The sequence below is a fragment of the Medicago sativa genome, chromosome 6 (assembly GCF_051527215.1).
Source record: "Medicago sativa cultivar Bolivia chromosome 6, Bolivia_mono, whole genome shotgun sequence".
NCBI classification, from domain to species: Eukaryota; Viridiplantae; Streptophyta; class Magnoliopsida; order Fabales; family Fabaceae; genus Medicago; species Medicago sativa.
In genome coordinates, this window is record NC_140754.1 from 72,178,479 (window position 1) to 72,206,457 (window position 27,979).

A 27,979-nucleotide genomic window follows, 5' to 3' on the forward strand; every position below is an offset into this window, starting at 1 on the left:
CCGTCTGTGGGGATCTATAAGCTTCCCCGTCTTTATCCCTAAAAACCAAAGCTTTTCACAAAAAACTACAATGGCTGCCAACGGTGCCAAATCCCAGCTACGAAGTGAGGTGCGCATTCCTCAACAGGATGGCGTGACATCTTCACCTTCACCTGCGGATACACCCAGAGAGGAACCAGCTCAAGTACTTCCTATCCCAGCCGTCCAACAGAGATGCCAGAAGATGCAGCATCATCCGGCATACTCATCAGTAACCTGATCCGCACGGTTCAACGACAAACGTCGTTAATCGAGGAACAGAACCGCCGGCTGATGGATCTGGAGCAAGCGCGTCCAACCATCCAAACCCGGCGATCTCTCTCCCCGATACGTAACAGAAGAGGAGAGAGCCCCAGTCGGTCACGTTCCAGATCCCCTCGGCATTCGGCGAGCATCGGATCCCCATCCTACACCCGGAGGTCAACAAGGAGGTCCCCCCGACGGTCTCCTCCAAGGAGATCCTCTCCGAGACGGGCCCCATCGAGAAGATCCCCGCCCAGACGCAATAGGTCGCCTTCCAGTTCATTGGACACCTGCGATACCCGAACAGATCGTAACGCTTACGGTCCGTTCACACGGCGTATTCGGGAAGCTCCTATCCCTCGCGGACTGGAAAAACCGCCACAAATGGACTCATACGACGGGACTTCCGATCCGGATGAGCACATCGAGAACATCGAAGCAGTTCTCACTTACCGGTCGGTGCGGGGCGCCGTCAAATGCAAGCTCTTCGTCACCACGCTGAGACGAGGAGCAGTCACATGGTTCAAGAACTTGAGGAGAAACTCCATCAACTCTTGGAGCGACCTCTGCAACGAGTTAACAACCCATTTCACCGCTTCCAGGACGCAACCAAAAACGGTGGCTTCTCTCGAAGCCATCGTCCAAGGAAGAAGCGAGCCTCTCCGAGACTACATTGAGAGGTTCAACAAAGAAGCCGTCCAGGTCCAAGGCGCAAACGAGACAATGAAGTTGTACCTCATTGCCAAAGGTCTGCGCGAAGAGACGGACGTTAAAAAGGCTGTTCTCCTGGATCTCCCGAGGACTCTCAACGAGTTCCTAGCGATCGCCAAGATCTACATTGCCTACGAAGAGGCTTTGTACGCCGACAGCCTCAACAAAGTCAGGAAGGAGGAGCCTGCTACTGAACCCTCCAGAAAGCCCTTCCAGGAGAAAAAGAAGGAAGGCAAAGCTGCTCGTGAAGGCAATAGGCCCAACGACCACTTCACCGAGTACACTCCATTGGCTATGCCAAGGGAGAAAATCCTCGCTGAGATCGCTGTAGCCGATCTAGCAGAAGTCGGCATCAAGCCACCAAAGGCTCCATCTCAGGAGAGGAAGGGAGTCGACAAAACAAAATATTGTCGGTTCCACAAGTGCCACGGACACACCACCGACGACTGCATCCATCTGAAGGACGCCATCGAACTCCTCATCCAAAGGGGTGGACTCAAACAATACGTGAAAAATCCAGAATCGGAAAGGAAAGCTGTCGATCTTGTCGATGACGGTCCCGATCCTGGCAGAACCATCGCCATGTCTGTGGAACATCTAGGGGATTTCCCTGACAACGTGGAAATCACCCCCTATTCATGCACCTGGGAGCAATTCCCTACCGCCAACATCATCACCGGAGGAACGCTTAACATTTCCAAGGGCAGCATGAAGAGGAAATTTCAGGAGCTCATGGACGTCAATGCCATGGCCCCCTCCACTCAAGAAGGAAGGCCACCTTTGGCATTTTACGACTCCGAACTAACTGGTGGAGCTTCAAATTCTGCCATCCCTTTGCTCGTGCGAGCATCAATGGCCAACGCATATGTCAGACGAGTCCTGATAGACACAGGAGCCTCATGCGACATCATGTACACCAGCCTGTTCCGAACTCTCCAACTGACGGAGAAAAACCTTTCTCCCTACGTTGGGGATGAACTCTATGGCTTCAACGGCTCATCCACCCAACCATGGGGATACGTCGAGCTACTAGTCACCTTCGGCGAAGAGGAGGCCAAAAAGACAATAAAGATCCCATTCCTGGTGATCGACTGCCAGTCTCTCTACAATTGCATTATAGGGAGAACCGGGCTCGCCCAACTAGGGGCCGCATGTTCAACCGCTCATCTGAAGTTGAAATACCATGCTAAGGATGGCATCATCGCCTCACTCAGCGGGGACATCGAAGCTGCAAGAAGATGTTTCCTCCAAGATAATAAAACCCAGAACTCGGTTTCCCAACCCAGCAAACCTGCTGAGGACAAAGGGAAAGCTGCTGCGAGTACCCTGGACGCCAACTTGGTCGAACTTGACCCCAGGTTCACCAAAGAAGACCTGAAGGAGCAAAAACGGGAGAAGAAGGATCCGCTCAACGCGAAACTTCTTCGACCTGTTCCCGATGGTGAATTCGAGCTGGTCCCCTTCGGAAACGACCCCTCGAAGAACTTCAAGATTGGCAAGGATCTCCCCAAACTTGTCAAGAACCAGCTGATCGCCTGCCTCAGAGAAAACGCTGACCTGTTCGCCTGGAGCACAGCTGACATGCCCGGAATCGACCCTAGCGTCGCCTGTCACCAACTGACAGTGGATCCCGGAGTTAGCGCTGTAGCCCAGCGTCGTAGGAAGCAGTCTCCTGAAAAGTCAGAGGCTGCAGAAAAAGCTATAAAAGACCTCCTAGAGGCAAAGTTTATTTCCGAGGCCAAATACACTACCTGGCTTTCCAATGGTGTACTTGTCAAAAAATCTAATGGAAAATGGCGTATGTGTGTTGACTATACCGATCTTAATAGGGCCTGCCCTAAAGACGCATATCCTCTTCCTAACATCGACAAACTCGTTGATAATTCCTCTGGCTATAAACTTTTATCCTTCATGGACGCCTATTCTGGGTACAATCAGATACTTATAGCTGAAGAAGATAAAATGAAAACAGCCTTCATGACCGAATCAGGGAACTATTACTACAACGTAATGCCCTTCAGTCTACGAAACGCGGGGGCTACTTATCAACGTATGATGAACAGAGTTTATGACAAGACACTTTTGGGCGACATTCTTGAGGTTTACATGTACGACATGATCGTAAAATCCCAACAAGAGGTGGATCATGCCGCCCATCTCAAAAGAGTGTTTGAGCAAACTCGGAAATACAACATGAGACTCAATCCAGAAAAATGCACCTTTGGAGTCCAAGCGGGTAAGTTCCTCGGTTTCTATCTAACAGAAAGAGGAATCGAAGCGAATCCAGATAAATGTCGAGCATTTACTGAGCTCCCAACGCCCCACTCCAAGAAGTGCATCCAAACGCTCAACGGAATGCTGACCGCTCTCTAGGTTCGTGGCCAAGTCCGCTCAACACGCACTTCCTTTCTTCAAACTCTTGAGGAAAGAAACGAAGTTCGAATGGACAGACGAGTGCGAAACTGCCTTGCAGCACCTCAAAGTACCGCTCTCTGCACCACCAGTGCTATCGCGACCAGATCAAGGTGAAGTACTGTACCTATATCTCTCTGTTTCCTCTGACCCGGTAAGCGCCGTCCCCATCAGAGAAACGGCGGAGGGGCAGAAACCAGTATACTTCATCATCAAAGCATTGTTGGGACCTGAAACAAGGTACCAGAGGATCGAAAAGGTGGCACTCGCACTCCTCACCGCAGCCAGAAGACTAAGGCAGTACTTCCTATCGCACACGGTGATAGTCTAGACAGACCAACCCATCAGACAAATCTTGGGTCGCCCAGACGTAGGCGGTCGGATGATGAAATAGTCGCTCGAACTGTCTGAGTTCGACATACATTACGAATCAAGAAAGGCACTGAAGGCGCAAGTGTTCGCCGACTTCCTCGTCGAGATGACTTTCCCAACCGAGGAAAGCCCTGAAGAATTGACCGTCTTCGTAGATGGATCATCCAACTCTAAGGGAAGCAGAGCCGGAATAATCATAGAAGACAACAAAGGTATCGTTGTCAAAATTTCCCTCGCTTTGTCTTTTCCTGTTACCAATAACACTGCAGAGTATGAAGCCTTCCAGGCTGGCTTGCGGACCGCCAAAGACATGGGGGCCAAAAAGTTGAAAATCTTTACCGACTCGCAACTAGTGGCTTCCCAAGTCACAGGAGAGCTCCAAGTAAAAGAAGACCACCTCCAAAAGTATGTCCAGTTAGTACTAGAGAAAATGACGAAATTCGACGCCGTAGAAGTAACTCACGTTCCCCGCGAACAGAATACTCGGGCAGACATTCTTTCAAAACTAGCAAGTACGCAAACTGCGAACGGAAACAAAACAGTAATACAAGAGGTCCTCGGCGAGCCAAGCATCCAAAACAACAAAACTCTGCATCAAGATATCAACTCGATCATCGGGATGGAAGACTGGAGAGGACCCATATCTCGATACATAGAGAATGGCGAGCTCCCTACCAATCCACAAGAAACAACAAGGTTGAAATGAAGGGCTTGCTCATTCACATTAGTGGAAGGAACCCTGTACAAAAGAGGCTTCACCATTCCACTAATCAAGTGCCTGGGACCTAACGAGACCCAAGAAGTCCTTGCCGACATCCACGACGGCATTTGCGGACAACACCTTGGTGCAAAAGCTCTCGCAAAAAAGGTCCTACGAACAGGTTACTACTAGCCCACTATGTTGAAAGACGCCCAAGATTACGTGAACCTCTGCGATAAATGCCAGCGACATGGGGACATGCACCTAGCACCCCCTGCTGAGCTGACATCCTTGGTTTCCCCTTGGCCTTTCGCATGGTGGGGCATCGACCTTTTGGGACCATTCCCCAAAGCCTCCGGGCAACTCAAATATCTGGTCGTCGCGATCGACTACTCAACCAAATGGATCGAAGCAGAACCATTAGCCAAAATCACGGCTAAAAACGTACTCCGTTTCTTCAAAAGAAACATCTTAGCAAGATTTGGAGTGCCAACATTAGTGATATCCGACAATGGTACACAGTTCACGGACCAAAGGTTCCAGGACTACCTAAGGAATACCCTCAAGCCAACGGCCTCGCCGAGGCTGCAAACAGGGTAGTTCTACGAGGGATACGAAGGAGGCTAGACGCGGCCAAAACACAATGGGCGGAGGAATTACACGCAGTCCTCTGGGCCTAAAAAACTACTCCCCATTCTACAACTGGCGAGTCACCCTTTCGACTCACGTATGGGACAGAAGCGGTCTTGCCCATGGAGTTAACCGAGCTCACATGGCGCACTGACTACATCACTGACTTCCCCGCCAACACGGAGAACCTACGTGAAGAGCTCGAATTTGTCGACAAAGTCAGGATCGGGGAGACCTTGCGAGAAGCAGCGCTAAAACAAAAAGTAGCCACTCGACACAGCAAAAAGGTCATAAGAAGGGAATTCGAAGTGGGCGATCTCGTCCTCCGGCGAAACCAGAAGGACTCTGAAGAAGGGAAACTCCCCGCCAACTGGGACGGCCCCTTCAGGATCCGGATGAAGACCGAAACGGGAGCTTACGGACTCGAAGACCTCCATCAAAACGCAATTCTAAGAACTTGGAATGCAGAAAAACTCAAAAAGTATTACACTTAGATGGCAAACAATGCCAACTTACTCTAATGTACATACTTAGTTCTAAAAAACGAACTCATAGCTCCTCGTCGAGCAAATAAACGGAAGAGGAAAGTTGTGCCACTCCGAATCCAAAAAGAAAAAGGATGGGAAGAATTTACACATTCTCTTACTCCTCAGTATGTACGCTTACCGCTGCGACATCACTGCTCGGCATGTTAGGTAGAACCCCAGCTCACGATGGGTGTTTCACGCCTCAGTGGAGTGAACTTAGATAAAATTCTCTCGTTCACCCGCTGTTACACATCCATAACTTTGGACACACATTCAGATAAGCAATCTCTTGGATGTGCAACTCTTCTTACTAATACCCCGGGTAAACAGTTAGAAACTTCCTGCCTGAACTCTTCCTTGCAAAACTACGCAAAGGTAAAAACTTTCCAACCAAAGTAACTTATTACCTGGAAAGCAAAAGGCAAAACTTTGATTTCATCAAGTCAAAGAAACAAAACATTGGGCGGGCGTGCAAGACTCTCCAGTCATTCAGTCACTTCGTCGAAATAATGACTGCGGGGGGTAGTCCATCCCACCCACACTTCGACTTAAGAACTACGCAATTCGAAAGCAGACAAGTTCGCAAGTTGAACAACTAAAAGCACACGAATTATTGCAATCTGTCAAACATACAAGATAGATAGATAATTCGCTCTCAACAAATACTTCAAACAATATTAAAGCCTCACACAACGAACATTCAAATTCAAAACATTATACTTGAAAGTAAATCATACATTTCAGAAACAAGTATAAATGAGAATAAAACAATCATGTTATAAAGGTGATAAAACCACTAAGGGCGCACAATGTCATTACAAGATTTTGAAGAAGATATTAATTATAAGGCCTCATCAGGCCTGGGCTTCATCAACATGCCCGTCATCTTCCTCAGAATCAGGAGGCGGAACGATCACCCCGTCTTTCACCTCGCTAAGAGGGTGAATTCCTTCGACATTCAGCTCAAAGCCAGGGTTCGTCACCTTCAACTGGGCCACTGCCCGATCAAAGCCAAGCTGGAGGGCCTCCACCAAGCTTCCTTCCAGCTCACCAATCCTGTCCACAAGGCCGGCGCGCCGCAGGACAGCAAGGTCTTCCGCCTCATCCTCTCCAGGGAGGTCCGCCTTCTTCAGAGCCTCCTCCAAAGACGCCTTCTCCTCCGCCAGCTTCCGGGAGGAATCGGTTGCCTGCTCGAGAGCAGTTTGGGCCTCAGAAAACTGCTTCTTCAAAGAAGCAAGTTGACGATCACGCTCCTCCGCAACTGACCTCTTGCTCCTTTGATCCTCCTCAAGGACAGCAACCTTGACGGTCAAAGCATCCTTCTCCCGCACCAGAGCATCGACCAGAATCTCACTGTCTAGAGAAGCGTTGTTCAAGGCAGCAGCAACCTCCAGAGCCTTCATGGTGGCAATAACCCCATCAGTTATTACCTTGCTCCGGTCAGCTGGGCCCAGATCCTGGATAATCCTCAACTCAGAATCATCCAAGAAAAGGGTCGACTGGGGACCACACTGCTCCGGCTCGGACCACACCCTCGGCAACTGACAGGAACAGCCTTGATCGGAGTGATTGGATCCTTAGAAGGCACCCTCACCCTCTGCCTCTTGGCAGAATCCTGCACCAACTCCTCAGGCGGCTCCTCCCCTTCCAAATCCACCACAGGACCAGGGGTTGAGCTAGGGCCAGATCCAGAAATCAAATGCTCCAGAGACTGGACATTTTTACGCTTTTTCTTGGCTGAGATCTTCTTGCTCGCGGCGATCACAAGGGCTCCCAAGTCCTTCTTCATTTTCTCTGCAGACACAAAGACAAAGGAAACTGCGTCAGTTAGGAGAAACAAACAAGAATGCAATAAGGGAGACAAGAACGAAAAATAAACTACCCAGGCAGGCATCAGAATTATCAGAGGTCAACAACTCGTAAGTATTGATGAAGCGGGGCTCTGTTACCGGGGTCCCGTCCGCACTCACCAAAGGGTCCCTCCGTCGGTCAGTCTTAACCCTTTGGGGAAGGGACTCAATGAAAGCCCAGAGTTGTTGACGAAGGCCTTTCTCTTCGTCGGTCAAAGTGGCAACGGTTCGACTGAAGTCCTTCGGTTCATAAGCAAAATGGTCCTGAGACCAGCACAGGTGGAAAAAAGGACGGCGCTCCTGCTCGCCTTCCTTAGCAGCTTCCAAGAGATTCTCCAGAGCAGCTGTACTCTTTGGCTGAACCAGAAAGAAGCGCTCTTTGAAACTCCGGATCTTCCCGGCAAAGGTCTCAAATATCTTCTAGGTCTGACGAAAAGAAACTCAGTTCGTACCCCGATGTACGGTGAAGAAGGAGAAAAAGACGTTCTTGGAGGCAGGGATGTGAAGATAATCGCACAACAGCTCAAAAGCCCTCATGAAGGCATAAGAATTTGGATGAATCTGGGTAGGCGACAATTTGGTCCAACGGAGCACCTCCCGCTGGAAGTTAGAGAAAGGAAGCCGGAAACCCATGTCTTTGAAAACCACCTCATACATGGGAAAGGCGTAATTTTTATCGGCGGCAATGAGGTCAAAAGGTGCTTCGTTCACACCATCGGCGGCAAACACTGATTCCGTTTCTAAGGGTTCCTCTCCGGGCCTCATAACGACGGACGCAGCAACTCCCTCGTCAGCCATGACAGATCTTGAAAAAGTAAGGGAAAAAGTGAATCTAATAGTCAGATCCACCCTTCCTTCACCTATCAGGTCGGTCATGGCAAGGAAGGGATCAAATCGCTACCATAAAAAAGCTAAGAGGTCTAGAAACTCAACTCACGCATCGAGCGGATCTACCCTCAGCGAACAAACCTAAAGCTTACGGAAGAAACCCAGGCCTGTCGCCAATGTTTTTCTAAACACTAAACAGAAAACAGACAGCATATCTGCAGAATCCTTTGATGCACGGCGGAAACCGCCTAAACCAACGGCGAAAACCTCCGAGTCAAACCTACGTCTACCCTAGAAGCATGCATTCCTACAGTTTCTAAAAAGAACAGAAACTGAACATACAGACGTAAAGAAACAAGTCATCAGAACGTTACCTGTGAAAAGGAAGGGAGTGAAGTTGCGATTGGAAGGCGAAAACTCGGAAGAACTTTGCTTTTGGAAACTGTGGGAAATCTCTAAGTCTCGGAGAAATTCGAAAATGCAGTGACTCTCCAAAACAACAGTGGAACTATTTATACTCGTTTCACAAACCACCCAAAAGTCACAAAGTCTATCCGGTGCATCCCTTCACTCGCTACTCCTCCTCTAAAGCGCTGCTTCGATGGTCCAGGTTCAATCATACCTCTTCATCCAAGGGCTATGATCCTTCACTACGGTTCTCAGAATGTCAGGGTTCAATCAACGGTGATGATGACACCTCGGAAATACAACCCGAGAACACGCTGGAAACTATAGGCACTCAAGTGCTACCAACAGCTTTCACACGTGTCACTCAGAAACCAAAGGTCATGTCCCTTCAACTTCCTCCTCGAGACGTTGGCATTAATTACGGAATGACATTCGACCAAACTTCCTGACGAGGGAATCTTTCCGTCCGATCTCACCGCCGGACATACATATTATGGACTCCGCCACATTGTCAGGCGAACTTAAATCGTTAGAGGGAGAACAAACGCTTCGAGATAAGAGAGCCCATTCGGCCCAAATTCTCAGCATTCTCGGTCCACCTCGCAAACGATTCTCCGAGTCAATGCGTGCATAAGTCCGCAAACGAGATCCATCTCTTCCTCTAGCATGGGGATACATACCAACTGAATTCCCCTTGAGGTCGACTCCTGACGAGCAAAACGCCCGCACTTAAGTCATCACTCTTTATCAAGAGCAACGACTTGGGGGGCTACTGTTCTGGACCGGCCAAAAGGATTCTTGGCCCATTTACTTAGGCCCAATACCTTACAAAGCCCAAACTCCACGTTTGGCATTATTGCTCACAACTTACCCCTCTCCGCGAGGGGGGTGCACGAAGCAAACGAGACTGGTTCAAACGAACCCCAACGTCTCTTTGCACGTTCTGCACGTTTCCCGCAATAAACTCTCCGTCGGTTACACTTCCCACGATTTCGTAACCGCCGGAGTCAGGTGTGCCTCTCCAACGGCTCTGCAGCTCTCCACCTCTATAAATAGGGGACTCACTGCAGTCCCTAAGGTAGAATTCTTTTCTTCCTCTAACCCCTCACTCTCTGATCTCTACTGACTTGAGCGTCGGAGTGTTTGCAGGTACACACCCCCCATCCGCTCCAAGAAGCATTCTAACGTATTCCACCACCGTCACCACCACCGCATTCAAAGCACCGGCAGTCTCCTTCTGATCAGGTACGATCACATACAATGTTAAGTTTTTAATTTGGGGTACCAACGTGAATTTTAAAAATGACATGAGTATATTCTCAGATTTAATCAAGTGCATAATTAATATTTTTTTTGTTAATAGTGATCAAGTGCATAATAGATATGCAATATTTTGACCAGGTTGCTACATAATTCATTGAATATTGCATAATAGATATGCAATATTTTGACCAGGTTGCTACATAATTACTACTCCAGAAGAAAGCTTCTAATATTAGTTACCAAGTTCCAGGTTGCTACATAATTCATTGAAATATTTTTTTAACTTTGAAATATTGCATAACTGATATGCAATATTTTTATATGCAATATTTTTTTAATGTTAAGTTATTTATGTATCAAATGAGATGAAATTCATTGAACCAGAATTATAAGAAGTTATAGATTTTTTAAATAAGTTGTATGGATTACTAATAACATAAGAAATGAGTCAAGTGGAAATGTTGTAAATTTCAGAGCTTATAGTATCTATTAATCACTACTTAACAATTGGAGAAAACAATAACTTACTTAACATTAATTGAATACATAGCTTATTAATCTCCTATTACAGTCATAGGAGGATCCTTGCAAAAAAAAAAGTCATAAGATCTGTCACATGTCTAGTAAAATGCTACTCTTGTTCCACAAGATACATCTGGATCAGTACAATTCACTCTGTTAGTTCCAGTTAGGTCGTAACAAAGTCGGATTTCATGGATTTGGAGTGGCACTCCACTGTTGTTAAACATGAACCGAGTTAACAACAGTGGAGTGCCACTCCAAATCCATGAAATCCGACTTTGTTACGACCTAACTGGAACATACAACTTATTATTTTTAATCGTCATTAGCATAAGTATTTTGTTTTGATTATTGTTTCGCCTCTTTTATTCTGATTATTATTGGTCATAGTATATATGCTCCATTCCCTCTATCCTATTTTCATTATTTTTTCCCTCGTTAATATGAATACTCTATATCTTCCCTAAAAAAAAAATGAATACTCTATATCTATATTTTAAATTAATATTCCTTTCAACTTTAAATAATATGTCTCTAAAAAAAATATTTAAATAATATGTAACTTTTGACGATAAAGAATAAATTTTCCCGTACATTATAGGTATAAACATATAAACTTTATTTTTAGTTTTAGCCCTTACAAACATTATCTTTAAACTTTTTCAACTACACAAATTTTATTACCAATTTCAGTCTCCAATTTAACTATAGTGACATTGACGAATTTTTTTGACAAAAACAAAATGATATTCATTCATTCAAATCGAGAGATTACATCATTCAACACCGCTAAAAACGTAAAGGATGAATCTGCGGACAAACTCACAGCATCCAAGTTAATAGCATATAACGGCATAATGGCTACAAAAATATATGATAAAATTAAAGTGACCGGAATATCCATAGCCTCCGGATCTGCAACGTTGACACCCCAAATCTTTGATTGAATAATCGATCTTTCAAGATGAATCAAATGAGCACCGCAAAAAGACGAGAAATCAAACAGCACCGCACAAGACGACGAACAACAAACCACCACACTTAGATGATGAAATCACAAAGAAAAAACCTAGATCTACGTGGAAAATCACTTATTTAGATTGAAATAGAGAGAAAAAGATGAAAGAGGGGGTGATTTCAGATCAAAAATTGACCTAAAACCACCCCTTAACGAAGAAACTGGAAGAGAAAACTAGGGCCGGCTTGTTGGAGAGGGAGAGTTTATTTTTAAAATGTCTATCTAATTAAATTTTTTTTTAAATATCTAATTAACTTTATTATATAACTATTTTTTTGACATTGACGAATTTTTTATGATGTCACATGAACTTCTGTTAGACATTTGTTGTCATTGCTTTTTTCTTTTTTTTTAAAGAACATTTGTTGTCATTGTTAACATTGAGGCCTAAAACTGTTTTACCAATGATAAAGACTAAAATTGATAACCAAATATATACGTATGATTGAAGTTTTAAGAAAGATGAAAAATAACCAATAGAAAATGTTGACAGATTTATAGAGAAAACAAATATATTTTTAGATTCCCACAAAAAAAAATTAGATAAAAATTTGTTAGATCTCTCACAAGAAAAACGTGATTTGAAAAATTACTACGTGAGGTGTGAGCTATTCCAAGAAGATTAATGTTATTTTGAACAACCACTTTTTAAAACAATTTATTGCACAATCAAAATATACAAAGAAATGTAAGGATTGACACAAAAATCAAAGTAATGAAAAGAGAAAGTGGAAATACAATGTGAGTATGTTAAAGAAAGTTGTTATGAAATTTAAAACAATTTATTGGACAACTAAAATATACAAAGAAACGTAAGGATTGACAAAAAAATCAAAGCAGTGAAAAGAGAAGGTATAAATACAATGTAAGTATGTTAAAGAAAGTTTTTACAAAAATTATCATAAAATGGTTGTTCAAATATCATTTCTCTCAAATAATGGAACCATGTTTTAAAACTTCATTCTAATACTTACAAGTAAAGGTTAAAGTAATTGAGCGGCTAATACACTACGGTAGAGGTGAGTGGTGGCAGCAGATACAATGGCTGCCGAGTATATGTGACACCTGTAAGGGTTTGTAACGGTGGCGGAACCACTTATGGGCTAGGGTGGGTCACGGCTCACCCAAACCCTAAACAAAACATTGTTAATAGGTAAATATACACATTTTAAAGTACGACGTTATATTTTATATATATACGTATAAATAACAAATGAGTACTTTGCCCCAGCGGTTAGACTAAACAACCCTTCACCATCATATGTCTAGTTTGTAAGGACACTTCCTTTTATCTATTGGTTAATCGTTTCGTCACTCATATTCAGCGCCGTTTCTGAGATTTTGGTGGCCTAAGGGCGAACCTACAATTTGGATACTAACTAATAAATATATTTAAACATCAAATTTGATACACAAAAACTAAGCAATTTTTATAGACCTAATAGACCCCTAAAAAAAGAATTTGGGGCCCACATTCCGTACTTATTTTTTGGGGCATAAGGCGGTCGCCCTCTTCGCCCTGCCTCAGATACGGCCATGCCCATATTCTTTGCAATATTTAAGGCCTTGGTGACAATTAACAATGGGTTTGATAGACGAGGGAAGAGACATGTTAGAAAGATTCAGCGTCATTTAGTATGCTTGTATATGGGTAATGTGACAAGACCGCAATGTGAAAACATCTAAAAAACAAAACTGATTCGCCATAGGCTTGGGTGGAAGAAATCCATTGCAATGCTTGGAAATTTAGTTGACAGGGTGAAAGCATTATTAGGAGGTCTGCACTAAGGTAGGAGAAAGTATCTGTAGCAGGAGGAGCTGGAAATTTATCTCAATTGTGTTTGGTTTTGGCTATGAAGCATGAACACTTTTTGGATTAGCCGTATCTCGGTGTCGGACACGCGACACTGACATATATAAATACATTAAATTATGTGATTTTTTCAAATTATTAACGGTGTTGGCGTGTCAGTGTCTGTGTTTCATAGGGTTTTGGGGATAGTTGATCTTGGAATTGTAGAGCTGTTGGTGCTTTCCTTTGTCTTTTATAATGTTATTTGGTTTGTATTGGGTGTGTCTTAGTTTTGATGGAATTTGTATAAGTACTCATGTATTATCTTTCTTTTTTTGGCTGTGCCATTTTAATGAATTATCTTTGTTTGGCTTTTAAAAAAGATAAAAAAAAATATTAACATATGTGTCAGTGTCATTAAAGGTAAATGTTAAGTACCCCAATGTGAAGATTTTATTGTGTGTCAATTTATTTATTTATCAAAAAAGTTGAAAATTAATTTACCTCAACGAGTACTTTACACTGTATGCAATCTTAACATATATTATATTCTCTCCGTTTTATATTCGGTGTCTCATTTTAGTTTTACACAGGTAATTGATAATCTTGATTTACTAAAACAAATTATTAATTATAGTTAGTAGAGTAGTTTTGTTTTGTGTGAAGAATATGTGACTATTTTAAAAATATGTGACTGTTTAAATATATATTTTGAAAATTCTCTAAGAATGATATGATTATCATGCTATGTATGTTTAAACTTAATGTATATATTAAAAATTTAGTTCCTGTACGTCAATTTTTTTAACTATTATTCTTGTTTATATTCTATTCCAAAAGAAGTACCTAGTTTTGGCCATGGCCGTGGGTTTTATTCATTCTTTTGACTCACCATTAAATTTAACCAAGTTGTAATGTGTAAAAAATGTGTAAAGATATTGAAGACATCTAAAGGAAATGAAGATTTTATGAATGAGGTTTCTAGCATTACCAAAACCTCTCACGTTAATGTTGTCGCCCTTCTTGGATTTTGTTTTGATGGTCAGAAAAAAGCTCTCATCTATGAATTGATGTCCAATGGTTCTCTTGAAAACTTATTTACAATAAGGGACTTGGAACCATTCCATCTTTGAGTTGGGAGATTCTTTATCAAATTGCTGAAGGGCTGGAGTACCTACATAGGGGATGTAGCACTCGAATTTTACATTTTGACATAATATTCTCTTGGATGAAAATTTTTGTCCAAAGATATCAGATTTTGGCCTGGCAAGACTTTGCCCAAAGAAAGAGAGCATTATTTCGATGTCAAATGCTAGAGGGATATGTAGCTCCAGAGTTGTGGAATATATAGAAATTTTGGAGGAGTTTCACACAAGTCTGATGTTTATAGTTATGGAATGATGTAATTGGAAATGGTTGGAGGGAGGAAAAACCTTCATGCTGATTGTGACACTCCATATTATTAACTAGAAAATAATATAGAAATATTCACTACGATACTAGAAACTGGTAAAACTCAAAGTTAAAACTCAAACAACCATAGTACTTATTACATAAAATAATCAAGGAGTACATAGTGCATACTTCAATTTATTAGGGAATGAAAGTTAACGAAACTAAAAGAAAGACTACCACAACGAACAACTCCCCAAGTGTCCTTCGCCTTGCCTTCAACAATTCAACTAATTGGGATGAGAAATACATCTCAGTGAGTTCATAACTAAACCATATATGTACCTGGCCCCTTCAATAATATTGCTAAGTTTTTGCATATAAACTTCCTACTAAAACTCTAATTATGGCTAGATACTGTAAGCTCATCATCATTAATACATATTCATCAAAGAATGAATAATATAGTCTATCTCTACTATAGAATTTAATTATCAACACAACCCTTTTCATTAAGGTATTTTCATCCTTTACTTATCTATGCGTGTTGCAAAAGTCCACCCGAGCGCGAGTATACTTAGGTGGTTGCCAACCGGTAAGGTAGACTAATAAGTCGTAAATGGCGCCCCATTTACCTTCCCTTACCGAACATACTTAGGATATACCATGTTCATGAGGATACCCTTCTACCTCACAATTTGTATCTTTTAAATTCTTTCATTATACTGCCTAGTCATATAATTTAATGACTAGTGTCTTTCACCTTGATTTAGAAACTATGATAGATACATAATAGACCTGTAACAATATTCGACATTAGAATAGAACATAACTTAAAATTTAAAGGTGCAAAACCCACTACCACATAGAAGCTAATTCTCATGTGTATGTATGTGTATGTATGTGTGTGTGTGTCTATATATATATATCCAGTGCGGCACATACAGATATATATGTGTATAATTCCATTCATAATAGAGGTTAATAGACACAGGTTCTTCACAATCCAAAGCATAAGAACTACCTAATATATATACATATGAGTATTAATATTATTATACGATTCACATTCCTACCCATATATAATGATCTTAATTTAGTTGCCCATAAGTAGTATCCACCAATTTTGATTATATAAGAGCTACATGCTCCAGGTTCACATATAAACAAGTAGATGTAGATTCTAGGTTTTACATCTCACGGGAACTACACCTAACAGAGCTACATCTCACAGAAGCTACACCTTTTTGGGTTCTAACAACTCAAAATTCATTTCCACACCGTTCATCGTGGGGATTCTAGTAACAACATCATCTATTCTATATGATGACTAATTCAATTACCAATTTATATCTGAATTACTATACCTATTTAATTCTCAAATTATAATCTCTAAAATCAACACTTAATAAGAACTCACCTGATTAAGAAGGGGCCAGTGATGATGCCAAGAATTGTTGGAACCGTTCTTGTTGTTATTGGGAGTCAAGGGTGAGGGTTTTTGGTTATGTTTAACGTGAAGTAGAAAGTGGGGAGGTTCTGAGAAGTTTTCTCCCTAATTGTTGACTTTTAAATATCGAGACTTATGATTGTAAAATGACAGCTTTGCAATTACTCTTTATTTTCTTCTCCATAATAATCTTTTTTGCTTCTATCCCACTAACTCACTCATAAACTATTATTTTAAATTAAGGTGATTTAGTAAATAGTAGCTAATAAGAACTCTAAATACAATTGAATAGAGAACAAGTAAACTTATCGAGTATTGACTGATGCGTGCACGAAGCACTGGGCTTAAGAGTATTTTGCCACTCTGGATAGGTTACCCGATGCAGTAGGTCTCATAGCAAATACTCCCCAGGATACAACAGTCACATCTTGCTAGCACCGCATGTGAATTAGCAAGGTCCAGGAACAACTTATAGATGCTCAAGGGAACTTAATTTATATGTTTGTGATTCGAGATGAAATTGACACAAGGAAAAATGGAGCATATGTATGTAAACCTCTGCCCAATTTTTCCTCTCCCCAACCCACTATATATCCTCCATATACACATACAATTAATTCATATTTAAGTGAAAGTTCAAACCGAAATTAATGGGGAAATTGTTGTTACAAAGACCAAATCAAAGCTTGGACCAAAAGCAAGTAAAAGTCATTCAATAAGCATTTCAACATGTGTAAAACGGCTAGCTTAGGAATAGGAAATATCAAGTAACAGTAAACTATGACCAAGCCAAAGGAATTAATTAAATAATAATAATTAATATATATAATACTTAACTTTAAAATAAATTATCAAATAAAATTCCAACAATCCCCCACAATTTATTTTAAAGTTTTAGGTGTTCCCCATGAGCGTGAAAAATCAATGCATAAGCACTAGTGTCTTTTGGACTATGAGCTAGCACATAGAGCAAATGAAATTTGACCCACTAGAATGTCGGTGAGATTATAACATCTATGAACCTCATTCCGTATGTGAATCAGTGACTTCATCACTCACATTGATCTCTCGTCCAAAGTTTGTTCAACGCGGTGTGGTGCATTTTGGCCTTGCACCTATGCCTGGATTTCATGAGTGACTCTAGAAAGTCTGCCCAAACTTTCATAGAGGCGGCCCCACCTCCAACACTCATATAAGTAAATCTATCAAGTGTACACCACAGTCAAGCACACCACTCAATTGAATGAGCTATAGATTTATTAAGAGTATGAACTCAACCTACAACACTGTAGTATACACTATCCTACACCATAGGGATGAATTCTCAAAAATAAAATGGATAGTGTCTCATCAAATTGACAAGTGACTTGTTCTTATCCATATGAACATAACCTTGCGAATTTTCACAATTTATGTTGGGTTACCATCACTCTCAATTTTTGTATTGGACATAATTCATCCCTCTTCGATGTAAATATATTTTTCACTATACAGCTGTATCAAAAATAATACATTGACCAAGACGTCTCTCAGTCAGTATCTCATATATATTATCAAAACATCATCTATGATATATTATCATAGGTTTGCTTAATTAAATTCTAAGCAACAACACCCCCACATATGAGAAAATTAAATCTCTATTTAGATTATTATACAGGTCTACTTGAAAATGCTTCCAAGCAACAACGCCCCCACATTGGGTAAATATAAATCAGTTTGTGAATTTTTACTTAAGTCTACTTGAATTATTTTTCAAGTGACGACACCCCCACATTGGGAAAAATAAATCCACATATAGATAAATTAAACATCATTGTATTATTTTAATATAATGGATAATCCACAAGATGTCACCATTATTTTAAGGTGAATCTCAATATATAACTCATGAGTTAGCAAGTGTCGCAAGAATATATTCAGGTCTACTTAGATTATTTCTAAGCGACAACATCTCAATTGCACTTATTTCACTCATAATATCATACATGTATCTTAATGAATTTCTCTTTATTTGTCATGTATGTATTTTCATGCTTCAATGGCTACGATCTTATTGCATCTATTAAAATGACAGTTAATGCATAATATAAAAAAATGGACAACTCAATATCTCACTATCGAAATTTAAGTTAAAGAGATAAAAATAATTCCAAGTCACTCTCATGAAATTTTTATGTGATGCTCACATAGTAAACAAAACAATTCAAGTGTTGACTCAAACAAAGCTCAAAAATATCCAAATCTCATAGAGTAAATAACTATCAAAATGAAGCATATAACATAGTCAGATGCACAAGTAAACCTAGCATTAGAAATACACCAAAATTAGGTACTTGTATACATCAATTCACAACAGCTTAAACTTGAACCAAATAAACTTGAAAATTTTATCATGGCTATGAATCATTTATAATTGACACAAGTAAATCATATATAATAATGAGAAATAAGATGAAATTGATAGAACCTGCATGACAACATTTATCCAATATAATTGGTAGAGAATTATTTTCCATTTCCTCCTACACTAAGTTCACCGCTATTAAAAACCTTTAGTTTTAACAATAATATTTAAATCCGAGTTCTAATCACGTACACCATCTACTTAGTAACATTTAATTGAAGATAAACAAAATTCAAGATCATTTTCACGCATTCAAAAATTAACATGTAAGCTAAAAGAGCATTCAAAGACTCCAACAGTAAAATCATTAATCATTATCAAAATAAAACTCAATAGCTAATGTAGAGGCATAAAAGAAAGCTACAAGAGCAAGCACTATTTTTCCCAACATATTCAATACATACTCTTGCAATTTCACAACACACAAAATCAAGATTTGTGAGGTATATGGTTAGAATGTGTACCTGACCCCTTGTGGTTGATTTCAAGGGTACAAGAATTTAAAACTTACAACAAAGTTGATCACATCATACTCTTCTAGTTTCTTTAATTTGTATATCTTCTGAACCATCCATTTTTGGGAAAAACATGAGTTTGATTTCGGAAGAATATGTTTGGGCTTTAGCTGAATAGACATTCTTTTTTAAATCAAAGATTCACTACCAATTTTGAATCATCCACGGAAAATCCTCTCCTTTTATCACAATCAAATGACAAATCATATATATTTAAATTGCATGTTGTGACACCATGTTTCCAAATCAAAAACAAATAATACTACCTGAAGTACTACGGTGATATAAGAAATAATCCACAACAATATATAATTTCAAAATAGAATAACAACAGTGTCACTTTTGATAATTATAACAATAATTCCATGTCAACAAAATACTCTTAAGATTGTTGGAAAAATATGACATAGAATTATTATAAGGTAATAAACAACAAATAATATTAGCATCAAATTAATAGAACTCTAAATATAATTGAATAGAGAACAAGTAAACTTATCGAGTATTGACTGAGGCTTGCACGAAGCACTGGGCTTAAGAGTATTTTGCCACCCCGGATAGGTTACCCGATGCAGTAGGTCTCATAGCTAATACTCCCCAGCATACAATAGTCACATCTTGCTAGCACCGCACGTGAATTAGCAAGGTCTCAGGAACAACTTATAGATGCTCAAGGGAACTTAATTTATATGTTTGTGATTAGAGATGAAATTGACACAAGGAAAAATGGAGCATATGTATGTAAACCTCTGCCCAATTTTTCCTCTCCCCAACCCACTATATATCCTCCATATACACGTACAATTAATTCATATTTAAGTGAAAGTTCAAACCGAAATTAATGGGGAAATTGTTGTTACAAAGACCAAATCAAAGCTTGGACCAAAAGCAAGTAAAAGCCATTCGATAAGCATTTCAACATGTGTAAAACGGCTAGCTTAGGAATAGGAAATATCAAGTAACCGTAAACTATGACCAAGCCAAAGGAATTAATTAAATAATAATAATTAATATATATATATATATATATATATATAATACTTAACTTTAAAATAAATTATCAAATAAAATTCCAACACAATCTTAACAATACAAATGAAAGGAAAAGATGCATGAAAACCCTAGCAAAACCCTAGGATTGGAAACAGTAATTTTACTGCATTGCCCTTGCTGGGAGGGAAACTATGGTTTAAATTTGTGATATGACAACCCTGCCTAGAACATAGTGGACGGCTATTTAACATAGGTGGTCGGTTCTATGCACAACTTTTACAGCAAAATTAATTATTGCATAGTAGAATAGACCAATGGTTAGATGATACTCTCCACCCCAAAATTTTCCATAGATTATTGAGTTTCCTCCTGGTTTGTTCCTTAGTTTAAAAAAAAAAAAAATTAATGAAACTCAAACACATAAAACCGAGAGAGAAAACGAAGAGGAAGAAGAAAAAGGCAAAGAGAAAGATGGAGATCAGATGAGTTGGTGGTAGTACGGTGGATTTGGGCACGCACGACCGTAGTCGAAAGTGGCGACAAAGAGAGGTTGAAGATGCGGGTTTGACGACGGGGTCGCCGTAGTGGAGAGTGAGTAGTGAGATGGAAACGGAAAACAGGGTTGGTGTTGATGTTTGTTGTCGCATAACTGGTGGATTGCGGCGGCAGTTGCGGTTGCCTGTGGTGTGTTCAATGGTGGTGGTGGAAAAGCAGCGACCTCTTCCTCTTTTATCTTGGTTCTGCTTCTTCACAAATCATGATAGTAGGAACAATCACACATCCTTCGTTCTTAAGGTTGTTGGTGTCTGTTGTAGCCGTGTTCCTGCTGCTGCAGTTTTCTGTTTTTTGCTGCCTGTTTCTGGCTTTGTTTGCGCCAGGTAGCTGTCTTTTGGGGCTTGGCTTTTATTGCCTTTTGTTTTGTTCATCAGCTCTTTTTTATGCACTTCTGGTGCATATACTGGTTTTGTTCATCGCATATTAGTCATTTCTAATTGTGGCTATTTGGTTTTTTTATGCTTGATCAATAATTTTTTATGCTATTTGGTTATTTGGTTTTTTTATTCTTGATTAATTGTTTTTTTCATCGCATATACTGGTTTTCCTACATCAGCTCTTTTTCAGTGTTGAATAAGATATTTCCAAAACAGCTATGGTATTTAAAATGCAAATTGATAAAGGATCTATTTACATAATCTCCTTCCTGATGAAGATGATCTATTTTTTGGTGTTGCTGATGGGTTAGAATACAATTCTCATGCTAGGACTAATGATGACTCGGAATATACTGATGTTTTTAGCAGCGGTGGAGGCATGGAGCTGGAAAGAGATGAACATTTAAGTTCACCAAGAAGAACAAGTGGTTTGGATGGAGATCATGGTTTCTTTGGAGGTTCTAAAGGAAAACTTCCTTTTGTTGAACAGCCTTCTAGAACACTTTTTGTTAGAAACATTAATAGCAGTGTAGAAGACTTTGAGCTAAAGACTCTATTTGAGGTATGTCCTCATTATTTTTCGACGCTAATATATTCTTAATTTTTAGCAATCATTTAAAAGCATTAATTGTAAAACGTAAATGGATTGCTGTTTTTTTTTTTTCTGGCAGCAATATGGAGATATTCGTACCATGTATACTGCTTGCAAGCATCGCGGCTTTGTCATGATTTCTTATTTTGATCTAAGAGCAGCACAAAGGGCAATGCAAGCCCCTCAAAGCAAGCCATTGAGGTCTCGGAAACTCGATATACATTATTCGATTTCAAAGGTATTTTCCTAACAATGTGTTCTGTGTGCATAATTCAATTTCTGTAGCCTTCATTTGGATATACTTGGCTGTGCTTTGCTATGTGCTATGTGCTTTGCTTTTTCCAATCGCCTCAGTTTCCTACTTTTTATGCTTTTTCTAAAGATGTATCATAACTTGATTGCTTCTTTAGGTCAATGCTCCAGATAAGGATATTGGTCATGGTACACTGATGTTATCTGGTCTTGATTCATGTGTTTTAAACGATGAGTTCAAACGTGTTTTTGGCTTCTGTGGAGAAATTAAAGAAGTAAGTGTGCATTGTTGGTTTTTACCGGTCATAGTTGCCTGTATTTTCATGGAGATAATACAAGATTCCTTAAATTTTATGTTTTTAATTGCAGATCTATGAATATCCAGAGATGAAGCATCTCAAATTTATAGATTTTTATAATGTAGCTGAACTTCGGGCATTGAACAGGATTAAAATTGCTGGAAAGAAGATCAAACTTGAACTTGGCCATCCTAGGTTTGCAACATGATGGCGATACCCACTTCCTTTTAGCTATTTTTATTTTATTTGTTTCTTTTTAACGCCCGTGATAAAGAGTACTTCTTTTAATGACTCATCAATTTATTTATGTGTGCCTATCTAAATGATATTTTGTAGTTAAGGTTTTATAATGGACATGCATACTTAATATAGATCCCCTTGATGGAAAACTAGGACCAGAAATTGACTACCATAGCCGTTTTGGAAAATATTACATCTAAAGCGCTTTATCATCCAAATGATAAACATGTTCAATTTCATTTATATTTTCTAATTTTGTTTTTTAATATATGCTTTTACTACTTATTATTATTGACTTATAAATTTGGTAGTTTAGGCAATATCTGAGCAACAGGGAACTAGCATGTGAATAATTGAGTGGAGCCTTGATGATGTAGGAGATGGGTTTTGCTATAAGTTTCTACTACAAGTATAGGTTTGCACCAACCTTTTTCATACGTTTTCTCTTCTTCCACTATCTATTTTTTTGCTTCTCTTCTTCCATTTGATGTTCCCATATGATTCTTCCTGACTTTTAGACTATTATCCATTTTTACACTCAGTTGCAGGGGTAATAGTTGCTGAATAAATTATGGTTGTTGAACTTTGGTCTGTTAGTAAAATGAGTATGTGGTAAAATAGCTATCAATGAATGTGGTCAGAGATTTCGCGCTTTCTGAATGGCAGTTTATCAGAGTTTAAAAAATATACATGAAAAGGACATTGAAAAAAGTTTAGTTTCACGAGTTTATACCAGATGTTATGAACAAAAACTCTTCAAAAAAAATTCATGGAAACTTTTCAATCACATAAAGTCCTTATCTGTTGTGTCATTAAATTTGATGATTGGATGAGTGAGGGTCATTCATGTTCTGATGTGAATGATGCAGAAATGGATACATGAGGATGCGCAAATCATGTATATTGTAGGTGCCATAATGCCATGGTTAAACCAGATGTCCATAAAAATGGCTGATATACCTGAGCCTGTTTTTTTTTTTTGTCAATTTTTTTTTGGAAATTTGGTTAAGGTTTTACCATCTACAAGCAAGCTCTTATATAGCAAGGTTATCAATCTGAGTGTGTTTATAAGGATGCCTGTCAATTAAATCCATTCATTATGATTTCAATTGGATGTAAGCTATAGGTTATCAGAAGGATATTTATTTGCACAATTTGTTAAAATGACACAATGGACTTGCTTGAACGTTTTACCACATATTATGTAATTAGTGCACTCCATTCTATGTTGTCGTAGTTTTTTTATTTAATTTATTTAAGCAATCACGATTTCTCTTGCACAGGTTTATGTTATCAATGAGATAAGTACTCATCATTTCTCTAAATACATGTGAAGGTTTTGGCATGGTTTGATTTCCCTTGAAGGGCGGCTGCATTCCCCCATACATAAGCCACTACTGTCCTGGACCATTTTGTGCTATCAATAAGATAAGTGTACCTCACATGTGTAGAAGGTGCATAATGTAATGTAATCATGCTCTTGGATAAATAGCTATGTTTAAGTGCACATGCTTTTCCTATGCTAACCTTGGTTCATATCACCTAATAATGGGAGTAGTAATGATTATTATGTGTTATTTGTGCCTAGGACGGTGACAGGTATGTTGAAGTGTTATGTGTGTGTGGGACAGATAATTTTGTACGTGGTGCAGTCTACAAACCGCCCTATTATTGATAAATAGTAGGTGATTAGAGTGTTTACATATACTTGCACAAGAAGAAAATTGCTGCACCCAATCAGCATGAAAAATAGGTTATAATTTAAAACATAATCATTATTAGAGGTTTAGTAGGCTGGCCTATCGGGTGATACTTGCTGATAATGTGTATGTATGCAGCATAAAGATTAAGATGTTCTAGGCTTCTATGGCATGCAACCTTTCTTGCGCATAAAGCCATAAACCTTTAACCAAATAATTCTCTTCCTAATATATCCACTTTTATCTGGTGATGTAACTTTGTCATCAGTTTGTATCCAATGTCCTTATGATTGTACTATAAATATCCAATCTTTGACTTCATTTGTATCCACCAAGTTTTCATTTTCTGAGTGATCACATATCCATAATTCACAGAGATGTTTAAGAGAGGTACAGTCATCTTAACAATCAGCCTATTGGGAACTCTTCTTAATTATCTTATTTTGTTATTTTTATGCAAATTGACAATGACTTTGTCATGTATATTTTTTGTGGACAACGTTGACCCGTGCGAAGCACGGGTTCGCGACCTAGTGAGTAGTAGAGTGATTGAAATGTTAGAAGGCAAAATAAATTCATTGGAAATACCACCCAAACCTATTCTTTCTTCTCCTACTAGACCTATACCAGAATCTTCAACTTCTTGAATGTTTCGGGGTAAAGTATTCCACACTGTATTATTTTTATCGTAATTGTTGTATATTTTTCTATCATCTTGTAAATAAGTTGCTAAACTGTTTTTATAGTATACATTAAAGCATTACAAATTGGTCAAATAAACTCCATATTATGCATACTACTAGCTATTAAATTAAAGTGTTATTTTGATAAATCTGCTGCTGAAGCGAATAAAAATAAATGAAGAAGGAAGTCTTGTAGATGACATGTTTATATACTTCAAAATAGGAGGAGCCAATATAGTAAAATAGAGAAAATCATATCAATCCTTTGTTCAAGAGTTTTTAATCTCTGTGTTGTAAAATTAGGGATAAAAATATCTCTATAAATAATAATTAATATGTAAATATAAAAATTAATTAAATATAAACAAAAGAGAGGTCAATAAACTTATCTTTTGAGATTGTTGTTGAATCATATCACCGACCACAACCAAATCTGATTAAAATCAACACCTTATAATCGAACAAAACATGAATAGTCTGAGACGTGCTGATCGCACTGTCCTTAAGGATTTTCCGCGTAATTATACGCTAATCCCCCAGGATTTAACAGACCCTTCTTGATATTAATCAAGGATACAGAAACTAGCAAGAATATAATTTAATCAGGAAGATGAAACCCAAAGTAGTGTATAGCTTAAGAAAGATTGGTTTTTTTGGTCAGTTAGTATATATACTAAAAAATGAATGTGAGGAGCCATTGTATCTATATATGAAAACGTAAAGAAATTGTATATCCTTTTTCATACCGATCAATGTGGAATAATGTTTCTCTATAAATGCCAATCAATCCGTTGCATATTAAAACAATCAGTTACACATTAAAGCCAATTTACAAGATTGAAGGAAAGGCACGTTATAGAGAGGCATTGACCAAGTAAACCATCATTAAAATGTATTCACATAAGTATGGAGTAAAACATGATAATTATAACTTTTTATTAAAAATATTTTTCTATATTTCTCTCAATTAAAATTATGAGACACAAAATATTTGAAACTTTTGAAATATACTCAAAATTTACAACAATCCCCCACATATTTCAAAAGTTTAAAAGAAATTAGAAAAAAGACTTCCTGGGTTAACATCCTAGATGTGATGCATCAAACTGGTGTAGCAAGCTATATGAACCAGCCCTAGAATGATAATACTTAACACACAGTGAAGTTGGTGTAGCAAGCTATATGAACCAAAATCATTTGGCGTATGTTAGCGGTATACCATTCGCATCACACCCCCACAATTCTTGCCGTTGGCGCTGTGGTGCGCGAATAGGCCGTGCGCGTGCCTGGATTATTTCATGAGTGCTCCAGAGATTTCGCCAAGATCTCATACAAGCGGCCCCACTTGACACTCACATAGGTGATTTCATCAAGTGTATGCTGCAAATCATACACCACCCATAAGGGATATGAAATTCATTAAAAACTTTATAGGCTTATCCTCTCAATAATGCAGTGTCTAGCACTTCTCACACACACCATAGGAAAGGGACGAGAACAAAAATTAATTAACTAATTTTTGGTGCTAGCAGAACTAATAAGTGACATGTTCTTACCCATATGAACCTTATTCATGGGATCTCCAAAAGGTTGGGTTCCCATCACTTATTAATTTCGAATGGCTTAAGTCCCAATCCCCTCGTGTACACAAATTATTTCATCCCAAGGGGTTTTGTTTAATAGCTACATTATACACAAATGATGAAGACAATTTTCTTTCATCATATAAGATTGACTAAGACGTCTCTAAGTCAATCAACCTCATATATTTATCAAAGTCCATAACAATAAACTTGATCTCTATAATTATTTTTATACATGTCTGCTTACATTATTAGTAAGCGACATCACTATCAATGTGGATAAATATAAATCCATTCGTAGATTTATTATACAGGTCTGCTTGACTGACTACAAGCGACAACATCGGCACAATAAGTAAAATAATTGTACATTTTGATTATTCTAATTAGATTTCAATATCAATTAACATCATTGCATTATTTTGATGCAATGGTTCATTAACTCTAAACAATAGTTCATATATTGTCAAACTTACTTCCTTGATATAAATCACCAGGTCTACTTAGATAAAGTCTAAGCGACAAACCCCCACATTGAGGTCTAATCGACAAACCCCCACATTGAGAAAATATAACTTTATGTATAGATTTATTTTACAGGTCTACTTGAATAATTTTCAAGTGACAACACTTCCTCAATGGAAAATAAATCCGATAAATATATATTTTCTCATAAATAATATATTATTTTTTTGAAGTATTATCATAAACAAATTTAATTAAACATCATTGCATTATTCTAATACAATGGATAACCCATAAGATATTTTTCATAATTTTCTCAATAAAATGTCTCATGTCAATTCACTTGTGTAAGATAAAATTTTCAAAACACTAAACTCAGAGTGGTCTCAATATAAACATATATGACATATACCCAATCAAAGTCAATTATATAGAGAAAACTTTACACATTACCACACAACATAAAAAGTAGAAAGCATTCACTGCCACAACATTCCTATTTCATTCCGGCACAATACATGCTCTGTTTGGTAAAAATAGCGGATGACTGATAAGCTAGCTGATAGCTTATAGCTGATGACTTATAGCTGATGACTTATAGCTGATAGCTTATAGCTGATAGCTGATAGCTTATAGCTGATAAGCTATTTGAAGTGTTTGGTAAAATTAGCGTTCAACTAGCTGATAAATGTAAAATGACATAAAAGGACATTTTTAATTCATAATAAAGTTTATATCAACTAAGTACTTAAAATTTAATAATTTAAATTTATTAATTTAATATTATTATTAAATTAATTTTTAATCCCTAAATATTAATTTATATTTATTTTCATTTGTCTAGAAAAATTACATATAAAGTGTTAAAAATATATTAACAATAAATAAAATTACATCGCTTCAAAAACAAAATTACATATTTTAAATGTAACAGTAGTTTGTACCTTCTTTAAAATAAAAAGTAGTTTGTACCCAAAAAAAAAAAAGTAAAGCGTAAAAATAATGCTATGCCGTAACAATATAGCGATAGTAAATATTGAAATAGTTACCAAAAAAAACATAACAATTGTAAAAACAAAAGTAGCGTAAACGTAACTGGAAAAAAATATCTTTCATTAAAAAAAGAATCATTCATATATGCATGTTTAAACCATATGTATT

The 27,979-nt window shown here is 38.4% G+C and overlaps 3 protein-coding genes across 3 annotated transcripts; all 3 read left to right on the forward strand.

Annotated features, from left to right (window-relative positions):
* The first annotated feature begins 213 nt into the window (after positions 1-213).
* On the forward strand, positions 214-3,736 carry LOC146916695 (uncharacterized). The gene is made up of 2 exons (XM_085721705.1): positions 214-2,921; positions 3,367-3,736. The coding sequence occupies exons 1-2, from the start codon at positions 214-216 to the stop codon at positions 3,734-3,736; spliced, it is 3,078 nt and encodes a 1,025-aa protein (XP_085577831.1).
* Positions 3,737-3,883: 147 nt separating this feature from the next.
* LOC146916696 (uncharacterized) lies at positions 3,884-4,483 on the forward strand. Its single transcript, XM_085721706.1, has one exon. The coding sequence runs from the start codon at positions 3,884-3,886 to the stop codon at positions 4,481-4,483; it is 600 nt and encodes a 199-aa protein (XP_085577832.1).
* A 16,192-nt stretch (positions 4,484-20,675) lies between these two features.
* LOC146916697 (protein MEI2-like 2) lies at positions 20,676-23,962 on the forward strand. Its single transcript, XM_085721707.1, has 7 exons — positions 20,676-20,950; positions 21,251-21,566; positions 21,676-21,834; positions 22,007-22,123; positions 22,218-22,342; positions 22,704-22,802; positions 23,724-23,962. Exons 1-6 carry the CDS (start codon positions 20,676-20,678, stop codon positions 22,738-22,740), a joined length of 1,029 nt encoding a protein of 342 aa, XP_085577833.1. The 3' UTR covers positions 22,741-22,802; positions 23,724-23,962.
* The last annotated feature ends 4,017 nt before the right edge of the window (positions 23,963-27,979 follow it).

Bases quoted from the DNA above. Each gene is read 5' to 3' on its own strand.
- LOC146916697 (XM_085721707.1), top strand. From the start codon at position 20,676: ATGGAAACGGAAAACAGGGTTGGTGTTGATGTTTGTTGTCGCATAACT. The intron at 21,567-21,675 runs GTATGTCCTCAT...TTTTTCTGGCAG, and splicing joins AGCTAAAGACTCTATTTGAG to CAATATGGAGATATTCGTAC. The intron at 22,124-22,217 runs GTAAGTGTGCAT...TTTTAATTGCAG, and splicing joins TCTGTGGAGAAATTAAAGAA to ATCTATGAATATCCAGAGAT.
- LOC146916695 (XM_085721705.1), top strand. From the start codon at position 214: ATGCCAGAAGATGCAGCATCATCCGGCATACTCATCAGTAACCTGATC. The intron at 2,922-3,366 runs GTACAATCAGAT...ACCGCTCTCTAG, and splicing joins TTCATGGACGCCTATTCTGG to GTTCGTGGCCAAGTCCGCTC.
- LOC146916696 (XM_085721706.1), top strand. From the start codon at position 3,884: ATGACTTTCCCAACCGAGGAAAGCCCTGAAGAATTGACCGTCTTCGTA.